General features: G+C 42.2%; 1 protein-coding gene across 4 annotated transcripts in view; it reads right to left on the bottom strand.

The window, feature by feature from the left end:
- CPSF6 (cleavage and polyadenylation specific factor 6) overlaps positions 1–13,537 on the bottom strand; it is a 33,381-nt gene extending 19,844 nt beyond the window's left edge. For 2 of the 4 annotated variants that reach the window (XM_066634197.1, XM_066634198.1), the window contains exons 1-8: positions 13,416–13,537; positions 8,614–8,823; positions 6,799–6,902; positions 5,886–6,031; positions 5,173–5,346; positions 3,560–4,064; positions 1,457–1,549; positions 350–465 (exon numbers count right to left, since the gene is read on the bottom strand). In XM_066634197.1, the coding sequence (XP_066490294.1) occupies positions 350–465; positions 1,457–1,549; positions 3,560–4,064; positions 5,173–5,346; positions 5,886–6,031; positions 6,799–6,902; positions 8,614–8,823; positions 13,416–13,475 (1,408 nt within the window). In that variant the 5' untranslated portion in view covers positions 13,476–13,537. The remainder of the gene's footprint in view (positions 1–349; positions 466–1,456; positions 1,550–3,559; positions 4,065–5,172; positions 5,347–5,885; positions 6,032–6,798; positions 6,903–8,613; positions 8,824–13,415) is intronic. The other 2 variants (XM_066634200.1, XM_066634201.1) reach the window with 1 other exon arrangement.
- Between the last annotated feature and the right edge of the window lie 496 nt (positions 13,538–14,033).

Genomic DNA, 14,033 nt, shown 5'->3' with positions numbered 1-14,033 from the left:
TTTGAACATATGGTTGGAAACGCATGTTTGTCCAATATCCATGGACTGACTCCTCAGAGGTGGTGAGAGGAAAGATGACTGACAGCACCAAAGGAGGGACTAGCACAGGTTTTTCAATAGATAAACCCTCAAATCCCCCATGGGCTGACATTCATAGATGTGATTTCCCACAAATGTATGTTTGGTCAAGGTGAAGTTATGACATATTGATGGGATCTCTAGAATGTTGTATTCCTCCAAGATTATATTCCTTCCAGCAAGAGAGGTTCTCATGTGCTAGAGTCCCAGCAGAAATTAACTAACAATGAACATCAAGGAACTGGGTAGTTACTGAAGAAAATATACTGACCAGCACTTGCATCTGACACAGCTCTTGAAATGGCACTGCTAGAAATGGCCCTATTTCTATTCATGATTTCTTCAAATTCTGCTTCACTTAAAGGTGTCCTTGCAGCATCTATTTCTCTGCAAATACACACAAGTTTAAAACTTTTACTACCAGCTGGTTAAGGCACTACATTTGTTTTAACAACTCTAGCTTGCAATCTTAAGCAAAGTAACACAAAAGAAAAAGCTTTTTCTAAATCAAGATCTTTACAATGCAAAACCTGCAGGCTAGAGAGAGAAAAAGTACCCCATCACAGAAGCAACAGTTCTGTAAGTAGCACCGAAACCTTCAATTAAACGGTCTGTTTCTGCAGTGCTTTCCACCATCAGAAAGCTTTAACAGATGCTTACACATTTTCACCTTTAATAAATAGGTGTTGCCTCAAAAATACATAAATAATTTATGTAGATAGAATTATGGCCTGCTCAAATCAATGAATGTCTATCAACAAAGAGTCCTCAGCATGTAGTCTAACTCCAATTTGTTATAAAGAACATAAAGAATAAATGTTGCCAAGCATTAACAACGCTCTATGTTCTGCAACGACATCCAAGCTTTAAACACAAGTAGTGTGATAATGCTGGTTGCACACTGAATTAATTACCTAAAGTTAGAATCAGAAATATAGTTAACTACTCTAAAAGCAGCCCCTGAACTCTGACAACTTGCTAGTCTCTGCTTTAACAGAAGATCTTGAGACTGAAAATAATGAAGAGGATTTTTTACTTCCTGTAGGCACCTCTGCTGTTGTTGAAGGCATATTACTCAGTTTCCTCCTTCTTACTGCATATGATACACACTAATCTAGATACTGTAACCTAATTTGACTAAGGCACCAAGCAAGAAGATCACTTCCTAGAATGTGATGTTAGACTACATGTCCGTAATATTCCTTCAAGCACCAAAAAATATACGGCTTTATTTGCTTCTGAGAAATTTTCTTTTAAGTGTTAGTTCCTCTGGTAGAAAGAAAATGCAGAATAAGCAATGCTATCCTCTTAAGAGCAAGAAGTGGATCAAGATCCTATAGCTGATTTAGCATAAGAGGAAATGTCTAAAAATTCATACCTCCCTGCGTTTTGAGTATTATTTTTCGTTTGTCTCCAATACAATGGCATATGTAATTGTTCTCTTATGGACATGTTATTTCCAGTGAAACGCCTAAGATATATAATTGACAATTTAAATATAATTATGGATTGTAGTTGAGAATCATCATGAAAATACTGGACAACATGTGCAGATTCTACTTCTGCTTTCACCACCCTCAACCCTCCCTTGCCTAGAGTACTATCTTGGCATAAACACATGATTTTTTTAAAAATGGGTTAGTTGGATATTCTTTCAAGCAATTACACACAATGTTCTACATTTCTATACTTGTATTTTTAAACATGAATCTGGGAGCAATAAATAAAATTGAAACCATTATGCTTAAGAAAAAGCTAGTTTGATAAATAAACATGCTACAAAGCCTCCCTTATAAGCACATAACATGCAACAATATTTTTAAGGTTACTGCTTAAACTACTACAAGATGGTACAACATGCATAGAAGACAAACAGCATCAAAGGAAGAAAAGCAGAAACGGTATACCCTCAAATGACACAGAAAAACAGGTGGATTCAGACCACCACAGTAATGACTGATGATACAAATGCCATCATCGGGTCACTAGGCACGACTGCAGGTAAGCTGAATGTAGAATGGGACAGTACCTCAGCATGACCTCCAAATAGCTATCAGCAAGTATTTTTATTCTGGTAGGTTTCCCATATCATTCATCAACTGAAATGGCTGCCTTGTGGCTAGATCAAAATTCTACTCTAGGTCATAATACTACTCTAGGTTATAACCTTGCAAAGAAGGTTTTTCGACAACCACTGATGCAGGTAGGACAAAAACACCTAAGACACCTTAGGAAGACACCTAAGCTTAAGGAAATGACCGTAGTGCTCTGAGTAATTTTAGAGACCAATTCAAAGTATGTCCACTTAAGAGAATGAACAAACATTTATTTATATTTTGCTATACTGCTAATGAACCAGTCTGTAACTTTATGTAGCAGAAGATCGCATGAGAGGTAGGACAATAAAACTCTTACAAAAAATACATAGGCAAGATAAAACACTAGTAGAACCCTAGTATATCTTTACATGTCCATATCTTTGTGCATGGGGAATATCAACAAGCACGTAGTTGAAGGAAAGAGAAAGACCTGAGGATTGTTTACTGTTTTACATGCACTTGATGCATCAATGAGAGCCGTATAATCTGGTTAACATGAAGCAAATTGCCTGCTACCAGGAGAGAAAAAAGCAGGCAAGGCAGAATACCCTGGATGCCTCCCTTCAACAAGAAGCCTACAGTTCCCAGGGACAAGTCACAATGTGGCTCATCCTCCTGAAAGTAGCTCCTCCCATAATCTTCTGCTACTGCCATGCAGGAGGAGTGATAGCAGCTGTGGTAAATTACACAGCAGGCACCAACCTAATGCATTGGCATATACAGGACCATAAATACATTTAAGTTAAAACTGTCCTATAATTACCTCCCATGCATTGTTGCATACATTACTTGTTTTTCAGGAACATATACACAGTATTTTAGGAGATACTACTGTACAAAGCTCCAAGGAGGGATAAGATAGCAAGACATGTGGACCCTTCCTTCTCATATCAGCCAAGGCCTGGGTGGACTAAATATTGTTAATTAAAGAATCCCCACTGATTCCTATACAATTTATCGAAATTACTACTTCTCTACTTGCTCTAACATCCTAATACGATTTGGGGAGAGCTGCTGTTTTGACCTATTGGCCTTTCCCCATGTGGCTTTAAGATGCGCAGTCATAGATGTCTTTTCTATTCTGCTTGATAGTGCCAGCAGCGAATTAATGCTCCATCTTCAGATCTTTGCATGTGCAAACGACAGCATGCAAAGATCTCAACATACTCATACTCAACATACCAAGGATGAGTGTAGAGACCCAAAAGGGAGAATAAATTCAGGGCAGGAGGAAGGCATTCAAAAACTTTTAATGATGTCCCCACATTTGAGAAACACTTCTGGCAGGCACATTCCTGAAGCACATGGAGATGCTAAATCGATCAAGATTCTAGAGTTCCTAAATGGGAATTAAACTGCTGTCAGTACAGAAAAGCACTCACCTGCCTGGTGGCCCATAATCACCTCTGTCATACGGCGGAGGTCTTCCATATGGATCTGAAGGTGGTGGACCACGGCTGTCTGATGTAGGTATGCCACTGTTGGCTGGTGGGGGGAAGAAAGCTGGATTCACATGTGGGGCTGGTGGGGGAGCACCTGGTGGTGGCCCGGGCAAGTGAGGAGGAGGAGCCAGAGTCAGAGGTGGTCCTAGTGGACCGGGTGGACGAGGGGGAAAAGGGCCTGGAGGTGGAGGAGGACCCTGCTGTGGGGGTGGAGGACCTGGTGGGGGACCATAGCCTGGAACTGGAGGTGGAGGACCAGGGGGAAGTGGACCCAGTGGAGGTTGACCAAAGGGTTGTCCTGGAAATAGAACAGGAGGAGGGGGGCGGTCACCACGATTAGGAGGACCACTTAATGGAGGAGGTAGAACTTGGCCAGGTGGTGGAGGACCTGGTGGACCAGGTGGGCCAGGAGGACCTAGAGGAGGACGTGGAGGAGTTTGTCCAGCTAAAAGGGGACGGGAAAAGAAAAAAGAGAGATTTCCACAGTTAAAATTATTGGGGAAAAGTTTGCTAAGAGATATACAGAAACATCTGTAATATGTGCAGAAAAGTGAACTTGCATTTAACAATCTATACTAACAACCTGTCAAGATCTGGTCACTCAATGGCAGAAAGGAAATGGCATATCTATCATTTAGCCCTGCTATTTGTCCTTCAAAGCAAAACAACACTCCAAGCAGTAAAAAAATTCCTATAAGTGGCTAAAAGTGTTTGCTTCAAACAAACTCAAATTTTAAAAAAGCTACTTAAATAACCATTAGTATAACATGCACTTTGAGCATATTCTAATCAAGAGAAGCAGCCTAAGTCCATTAACTTTACAAGACAATGGTCATAACCATAGGCATTTATTGGCTTCACCCTCTTCTTTCAATATAACAGAAACAATGATAAACAGAAAATATACTTCCCATGTTTGCTTTCATCTTGCTTTATTAGTAATTTTAAAATCTGTTTATACTAACTTGCAGCGTTTCCGAAACTGTGGGTCATCAAATCTGCCACAAAAAGCCTTACCTGGAGGCTGTTTCCAGCCCGCAACCTACTCCCTTGGCTTCTACAGGCCTCAGAATGCCTCCCAAAAACAACCAGATGCTACTTTCAGTTTGTGGAAGCTACTTCCAGTTTACTTCTGCATCTTCCTATCACATCCAAAAGGATTTCTGGGGCAGATTTGAGCAGTGAATTGTGACCCACTGCAGAGTAGAGGTGGGCTGCAGCACTCCAAAGTTTGAGAACCACTGAGCTACAGTTTATAACTATATATTAGAAATATAGAAAATTTGAATGTTGGGCAATGCAGAAATAGACCTACACCTCACAATGCAAAACCTCAAGGACATAGCATTTGACTTTTAGGAGTTATGTGTTGTTTAGTCTCAACTATTTTGGATCCTTCATACAGGCTGAAAACTATTCAGTACCAAACACATGATACTTTCAGTATAAAATAATCTTACACTCCAGCAATACAGCAAAAAGCTCTAGAGTTCCCTATCTCCAATATAGGACCATACATAAGAGAAAACAAACTATTGTATAAAATTCTTTACCTGGAAAAGGTGGTGGAGGTCCTCCTGGGCCAGCTGGACCAGGAAATCTGTCCCCTCCAGGAAGGGCACCAGGAAAACGACCCCTCCCTCTGTTACTTGGAGGAAATGTTGCCCGAGAACTGCCGCCTGGAGGACCAGCTTTTCCTTCTCCAGACATCTGACCAGACTGTGTAGCTGTAGTAGTGAAACAAAAGTATATGATCTACAGCATGAAGTTATCAATAACTTTCATACCTGCATATGCAATACTTAGATAAAGTTCTTCCTCATACAAGATTGCATACTCGCCAAAATTATGGACTTGAATTATGGACTAAACCCCACATGATGTTACCAGCACACACTGTGACAAAAAAAAGGATGATACAAGTTACAGATTTATTTTACTAATTCTCCCCAACCAACAAGACCGCACCAAATGTATAAACTCAAGTTTATTAGCCTAACTAAAGGATTACCAGATACACTGAACTAGGATACTTCTAGGAAGTTTTTTTCCCCCCCAAGAAAAGCATTATTTTTTCTCTCTTCCCGTAATTATGCTCCCAGGAGAAGAAAGTTTCAAGCATCAGAACACACACAATATTATTTCAGTAAATAAAATGATCAGCAGATTCTCTTAAAGCTAACCTCCGATAATTGCAAATTATAAAATTTTTCCCTCTGAAGTGTGCCCTTTTACTTCACTTGAAGTATCTAAGAACACTACTTACTTTTCCTTGACTGCAGTTCAAATTGACTCAGAAACTGCTTATTACATGGAGTTACAACTGGATTTTGTCCATGTAATTCTCTTTTAGGCAACAGATCCATCAGTTTTTTGGAAGATGCTTCAGATCCCACACCTACCAGGGCAAATCTGAAAACATAATGGATGAAGAAATCATCATCTTTAACAGCTGTTTATAAACATATCCAGTCAATCTAAGAATGCAGCAATAAATTTTCAGTTCCACCCATGGAGGAAAATGGAAGCAAGCTTGTGTACTCCCTACTCATGCCTGTCATAACATACAGCATGTAATACCGAAGCTGAGAGAATACACTCTTTGAACACAGGATTTCCCAGTAACAGGATAATAAAAAACGATGACTAAAATGGTAGCAAACTATGAAGATTGTGCAGAACACAAGAACAGCCCAGGAGGTGGTGAATTCTACAGGCAGAAAGAAGGTTAAGGGAAGGAATGTGCAAAAGCTCAAGACCCATTCCTATCTCACCAGTTTGGGCTAGGGAGGGAGAGAGAAGAGAGCTACATTGTTCAAACAGAATGCATGGAAATGTTTGGACAGAATTCTAGAAGGAAGACTGAGAATGAACAAAAAGCTAACTCCCCTTTTTTAAAAAGGCAGCAGAAGCACTCATCATTCATAGCAGATCATTCATTATCATTCAATGAGGATAAATAACCAAACCAACAAACCAAAGTACTGTATAATATGTTATGCAACACTTATGATCAGAAACAATCAGAGAAACCCACTGTAGTCTTCATTTTTATTCTGACACGCTGCTCTTAGACCATATTATTTCCAGGCAAGCAACATACAATTATCACATACAGCCATCACACTTTCGGTATCAATGTTACAGAAACTGGGATAATGCTGAACTTAAATTCTTACCCTTTAGATTGGCCATTAGCACGGTTTTCAAAAAATTTGATCTCCAAAATATCATTTACACCAAGTGAATGGACTGCTTCGGTTAAATCTTCATCTGTGGTCCACTGTAAAATATTCATAGTTGACACCCCATTTTTGAACACAATAAGGGGGAAGCACAATCCCTTTCCTACTATGGGTTCACGGGATAGGGTTCAATATAGTGCCCCACTAGATGCACCTGATCACTGATGTGATCCATATTAAAAGAATACCACAAAACCTGCTTTAAAAGTCTTTTTTTTTACTTTTTAAGAGATACTAGCTATTCGTGATTGTAGCAAAATTGCATTTATATTTCAAGAATAAGCAAAGTCCTTCTAACTTTACACAAATCTATATCTTACCAACTCAGAAATCATACTGCAATCATTGTATACAAAAATAGAGCAAAAACTGTAAGGGTAAGTCTTGCCTCACGAACCTTATAGAATTCTTTGAAAAGGTCAACAGGCATGTGGATGCGGGAGAACCCGTGGACATTATATATCTGGACTTTCAGAAGGCGTTTGACACGGTCCCTCACCAAAGGCTACTGAAAAAACTCCACAGTCAGGGAATTAGAGGACAGGTCCTCTCGTGGATTGAGAACTGGTTGGAGGCCAAGAAGCAGAGAGTAGGTGTCAATGGGCAAGTTTCACAATGGAGAGAGGTGAAAAGCGGTGTGCCCCAAGGATCTGTCCTGGGACCGGTGCTTTTCAACCTCTTCATAAATGACCTGGAGACAGGGTTGAGCAGTGAAGTGGCTAAGTTTGCAGACAACACCAAACTTTTCCGAGTGGTGAAGACCAGAAGTGATTGTGAGGAGCTCCAGAAGGATCTCTCCAGACTGGCAGAATGGGCAGCAAAATGGCAGATGCGCTTCAATGTCAGTAAGTGTAAAGTCATGCACATTGGGGCAAAAAATCAAAACTTTAGATATAGGCTGATGGGTTCTGAGCTGTCTGTGACAGATCAGGAGAGAGATCTTGGGGTGGTGGTGGACAGGTCGATGAAAGTGTCGACCCAATGTGTGGCGGCAGTGAAGAAGGCCAATTCTATGCTTGGGATCATTAGGAAGGGTATTGAGAACAAAACAGCTAGTATTATAATGCCGTTGTACAAATCGATGGTAAGGCCACACCTGGAGTATTGCGTCCAGTTCTGGTCGCCGCATCTCAAAAAAGGCATAGTGGAAATGGAAAAGGTGCAAAAGAGAGCGACTAAGATGATTATGGGGCTGGGGCACCTTCCTTATGAGGAAAGGCTACAGCGTTTGGGCCTCTTCAGCCTAGAAAAGAGACGCCTGAGGGGGGACATGATTGAGACATACAAAATTATGCAGGGAATGGACAGAGTGGATAGGGAGATGCTCTTTACACTCTCACATAATACCAGAACCAGGGGACATCCACTAAAATTGAGTGTTGGGCGGGTTAGGACAGACAAAAGAAAATATTTCTTTACTCAGCGTGTGGTCGGTCTGTGGAACTCCTTGCCACAGGATGTGGTGATGGCGTCTAGCCTAGACGCCTTTAAAAGGGGATTGGACAAGTTTCTGGAGGAAAAATCCATTATGGGGTACAAGCCATGATGTGTATGCGCAACCTCCTGATTTTAGAAATGGGTTACGTCAGAATGCCAGATGTAGGGGAGAGCACCAGGATGAGGTCTCTTGTTATCTGGGGTGCTCCCTGGGGCATTTGGTGGGCCGCTGTGAGATACAGGAAGCTGGACTAGATGGGCCTATGGTCTGATCCACTGGGGCTGTTCTTATGTTCCTAGTTGAACACTCACCCAAGTAAGATTCCCAATGTACAAGGCAATTCTCTTTCCTGTGTACGTATAGACAACATTTGGTGCTGATCCTTTGCCTACATCATCTCCAACAGAAGGTGGGAGAGAGTCCATATAATCACGATCCTCTGGTGCATCGCCGTTATTGGCAGATGGAGAGATGACGTCGTCATACAAATCTATTTGATCATGGCCACCATATTCAGCTTCCTAAAATACAGTAGTAATAGATGCTAAATAAGATACTTTAATAGTCAATTTATGTAATTTTTATTCCTCCAGAGATGCTTAAATCTAATACAGTATTTAAACTCTAAATCTAGAGATGGTACAAATCTCAAAGGTAACATTAAAACATGAACTTAGTCTGATTCCCCCTTCTCCAAAAACAGAATAGCATAAAGAAATCCAACCAAAAATAAATAAATTTAGTATTCATTATGCATATGAAAAAAAATTTGTTATCACAGAAAAGGATGTTAAATTTCTCCATTACTGAGACATTATTGTTTTCTTATCTCTACTCTCAGAGGAGCTCAGAGCAGCTTACTGTAATTTCACGAAAATTATCTCTTTAGCATCTAGTATCCAAGAGCCAGAGGATACATTTGTGTAGTTCTTCGATAATGATGTGAAGCAGTTCAAAATACTAAGGCAGTGCTATTTTTTTTTTTTAGATTGTGAGCCCTTTTGGGACAGGGAGCCATTAGGTATTTGATTTTTCTCTGTAAACCGCTTTGTGAACTTTTAGTTGAAAAGCGGTATATAAATACTGTTAATAAAATAATAATATCTGCAAGAGGTATGTAAGGAATGCGGATGGCAGAGTAGTAAAGATGTGGTGGAAGTGAGGAGAATAATATGTTGTGGACATCTAGTGGACTAGAGAGAAATTGCAAAATGGACTCTGTTCCAGAAATGTGGATACAGAAAATCTTGATTAATACGGAGAGATTGCTTGTTATGGAGCGACAACAGCTGAATTGGTCCTCGCAGATTCAAGTCAGTCTGGAGACTCTTTCCCAACAGATAGATGTCTGTAAGGAACAATTGGAAGATGTGAAGAATCAAGCAGAAGATAAACAAGGGAGTGAAAAAGCGGACAAGGAGGAATATCAACAGGATGATCAACAGGACGAAGAGGCGCAGATGGAGATTAAGAAAGATAAGATGGACAGAGTAACAGGAGTGCACAAATCACAAAATTTGTTGGAACAAGAAGGAGAAAATATATCCCAGTTAACTGGAAGAATTAACGTACCCTATATAAGAAAGCGTGGATTTATCAGATTCTGTTATAGAGATAAATTATTAAAGATATTACAGGAGAAAAAATGGAAAGTAAGAAAGAAAACCCTGAGAGTTAAAGAAAATTGGAGGATTTTCAGCTAATAACAATGGTCAGCTAATAACAATGTCAGCTAATAACAATGGTCCAAATTTATTTGAAGAAAAAAAACAGAATACGTATGAAATTGATAAATATGAATTAGAATTATTAAAAAAATATAGCTGGAAATGTAAATGTGTGGAAGAATTCTTTTATATGTGGTTATTATGTCAAAGAAAAAAAGTGTAATTAGACTGAAGAATTAGACTGGAGTTGAAATACTGAGGTGATAATTTTGGTAATTAGATTATTTTGTTTTAATATTAATGAGCAATTGAAGTTAATTTACGCTTGGTAGAAAGTGAATATTTAGAAAATATAGAATAGGGCATTAGGGAAAATTTATTGTATATTATATAAATAAATGGATAAATCAATGAGGTAGAAATGTATGAATAAGTAGATTAGGAGATATAGTATGATTAATCTGTGACAGTATATGGTATTTAGCACTCCTAAATGTATGCTATATGTTTGTATGTGTTAATCAATAAATAAATAAATAATTTTAAAAAAGAGATACAGGGACCCTACTCTTCCCCCCCCCCATGGGTGGGAAAACAGCCAAGAGCAGAGAAAAAATCCCTCCAAAAGAATCTAGAAGCTACCTGTGACTGCTTTACATTTAAAAGAAAAAGACTGATGGAAACAAAAATCAGAGCAACACAAATGGTCTCACATCTTAACTTCCATAGCATTCTGCCTCATATTCAGTAGCACAATGCAATGCTGCCCCCACTGACTCCTGACCCTCAGAAGGCTAGGATAAATCTTGTAAAGGTTTGCTCTTAAAGAACAAGTAAGTGGGAAACAACAAAGCAATAAAGGCAAATACTCATTCACATGAGGTATAATGGACAGTGTTCGGACTTGTCTCAGACTAACCAACGTTATGGTGTTGTATTGATGATTAAAATATAGGAAGGTATTTTAGCTCACTCTACATTTCTGTGACAACAAATATACACATTGAATGTAACAAACCAAACTCTAGATTTTTTATTTAGGTTTTTTTAGATTTTTTATTTAGGAGAACAATTTAGGTTTCAATTGCAGAGCCCAAACAAAAATGTTTGCCCTTCTGTGTCATTTTTAAGATTATTTCTTCAAAAAGTGGGAGAACAGGGATAGAACATTTACATAACAAAGTAAACATTTCAAATTACTTGATACTAGACAGCACACTAAAATCTGCTCTGCTAAAAGATACACTTTTTAAAACTGAACAAAGCACTTGTATATCAAACACCGAGAAAACAAGAGATTCGAAAGCAGCCACATGAACATTCCAGTGATGCATAACAATTTTGCAGGTTAAGTCAGTAGCCCCTCATCTTCACATGTCTGTGCTCCCACCCACAATGCCCTTCACACAATTGCAGCACAAGTAGTTACTACCTTTACAGGCTCATTTCTGGACTGCTTTCAGACTCTATAGGAGAGGAAGCTAGCTCCAAGCTCAGTGCAATGGTGTACAGCAGTGTTTCTCCAACTGCGGGTTGGGACCCATTAGGTGGGTTGCAAGCCAATTTCAGGTGGGTGCCCATTCATTTCAATATTTTATTTTTAATATATTAGACTTGATGCTATCATGGTATGTGACTGCATTTGGGGTAATGTTACAGACCTGTGCTTTTAACAAGCTACTACGCATATTTTTTAAATGATAGTCAATGGGACTTACTCCTTGGTAAGTGTGGGTAGGACTGCAGCCTAGGATTGCTAAAAATGTTCCTGCTTGATGATGTCACTTCTGGTCCTGACAGATTCGCATTCTAAAAAGCGGGTTCTGGTGCTAAATGTGTGAGAACCACTGGTGTACTGACTGTCAAAACTACCCTGGGCGCTGGCCTCCTCTCCCCTCTTCCAGCACTCCTTGGAGGCAGAAAGGAGCCGAGCTGCATGGAGGTTACCTGGAGGCAGGTTTTAGTGACCACCAGTAAGTTGTTAGTTACAAGTCTGGGTGACTTCAAAGTGCTTCCACTTCTTTCCAGTGCAGGCCTCCTCTGCTTTTGTATTCAGGGGCTACTAAATGTTTTGAAGCAAGGGCAGGCAGTGCCAGTCAGACATGCAGTCTCCATGGCTCAGCAGCATTTTCACCAAATACAGCAAACTATAAAAAGCTGCATTCTTGAAAAAAATAATTGTACTTAATTTTTCTTAAACGATAAACCATTTAACGAAGACACTGAGACCTTTAAGACATTCCCGTTTGATGAAAGCTGCAGCTTGCAAAGAGTGATGAGAACACCCTGTTGGAGACCCTTTTGTCCCTGCAGCAGTGCCTGCAACAAGGAAAGTGTAAGGAGCAGAGGCTGCAACAGGTGCAATCGTTTGCGGTGAATTTCAGAAACACTGAAATTAATGTTTTAATGCTTTGCTTTTGATGTTTTCTTTTTAAATTAATTGTTCTGATACATTCTACTTTTTATTATTATAAGCTTTATAAGCTTCCTTGGGCTTTAGTTCTGGCAGGGGGAAGGCAGCACATAAGCTGACCACATAAATAAATATTTATTTAAAAGCATCTCTGAGGCCAAGCCTGTGCATGCCTGCTCAGAAGCAAGTCCCATTCTAGTCCATGGGGCCTACTCCCAGGTACGTGTGGAGAGGACTGCAGCCAGACAGCCGCATTCTATCCAGGTCTCTTCAGAAGGAAATCCCACTACAGGCAGTAGTGCCAGCCCTACAGATGCGGGGAGGGCACAGGATGCAGGTCTCCTGCTGTCTTGGGTCCTCCCTGAGCACCTGGTGGGCCACTGGGATACAGGAAGCGGGACCAGGTGGGCCTTGGGCCTGATCCAGCAGGGCTGTTGTTAGGTTCTCATGGAAGTGTGGAGAGGATGGTGGCCACAGAGCCCCATCGATGCAGGTCTACTCAGAAGCATGCCCATCAGAGTTAATGGGGCTTCCTCCCAGGAAAGTGTGGAGAGGACTGCAGCCTCTGAGCCCCATCCCTGCAGGTCTACTCAGAAGTAAGCCCCATGCTAGTCAATGAGGCTTCCTCCCAGGAAAGTGTGGAGAGAATGGCAGCCCCAGAGCCCCATCGATGCAGGCCTACTCAGAAGTAAGCCCCATGCTAGCCAATGGGGCTTCCTCCCAGGAAAGCGTGGAAGGACCGCAGCCTCCGAGCCCCACCCCTGCAGGTCTACCCAGGAGCAAGCCATGCCGGTCCGTGGGTTACTCGCAGGGAGCGCGGCCTGGGGGCTGCCTGGCGAGGGGAGGGGGCGGCGAGCGGAGAGGCTCCGCACGGCGCCCATTGTCTCCCTCCGAGGGGGCGGGGCGGCGGGGGCTCCTCTGCGCCGGGCGGGAAGCGCGGCAGCCACAATGGCGGCCCGCGGCGCCTCAGGCCCGCTCCCGCTCGCGCCCCCCCGCCCAGCAGGCCGCGCCTGGTTGAACTCACGGGCCGCACCTGGTTGAACTCCTCTCCCACGTCGGCGTAGATGTCGATGTGGTCCACGCCGTCCGCCATAGTCCGCCGCCTCCCGCCCGCCCGCTCGCTCGCTCCGCCGCCCTGCCGCAGCCGCCACGGAGGGAGGGGTGCGCGTCACTTCCGGCAGCGCGCGGGCGCTTCCGGCGCCCGACTCGGCAACTGCGCGCCCCGTCCGCGGGGAGGGGCGCGCTGCGTCGGGGCCTGCGGAACCCCCGCCACTTGGAGTTCCCCGCACGGAGCGGCTCGAGGGGGAGCGGTCTCTTCTGTGCAGCGTGAGGCTCCCTGCAGAACTGGGTGCTGTGCACCCCTCTGGCTATGCCACTGAAGCTGCTGTCGCACAGCGGTTGAAATGGCTGCGGAACTCCCTGCCACTTGGAGTTCTTCCCGCAGTGGTGTGCCGCGAGTGGTCCACAGGTGTGCCACAGGAATCTGGGGGAAGGTCTGGGGGAAGTGCGTACATTAGCAGGCAAACTTCTACACTGGCATGGCTGTTGTTGCACCAGCACTTGTGGAGATGCACCAGTGTACCTTGAGGTTTGAACTGGGTTGTAAGAATTTTATCAGCTGGGGAAGCAATTATAGTTTGTATTACAAGTA

This window comes from Tiliqua scincoides, chromosome 7, assembly GCF_035046505.1.
Source record: "Tiliqua scincoides isolate rTilSci1 chromosome 7, rTilSci1.hap2, whole genome shotgun sequence".
In the NCBI taxonomy this organism is placed as follows: domain Eukaryota; kingdom Metazoa; phylum Chordata; class Lepidosauria; order Squamata; family Scincidae; genus Tiliqua; species Tiliqua scincoides.
Note: the sequence above shows the minus strand (reverse complement) of the source record. Positions and strands in the feature narration are given on the sequence as shown.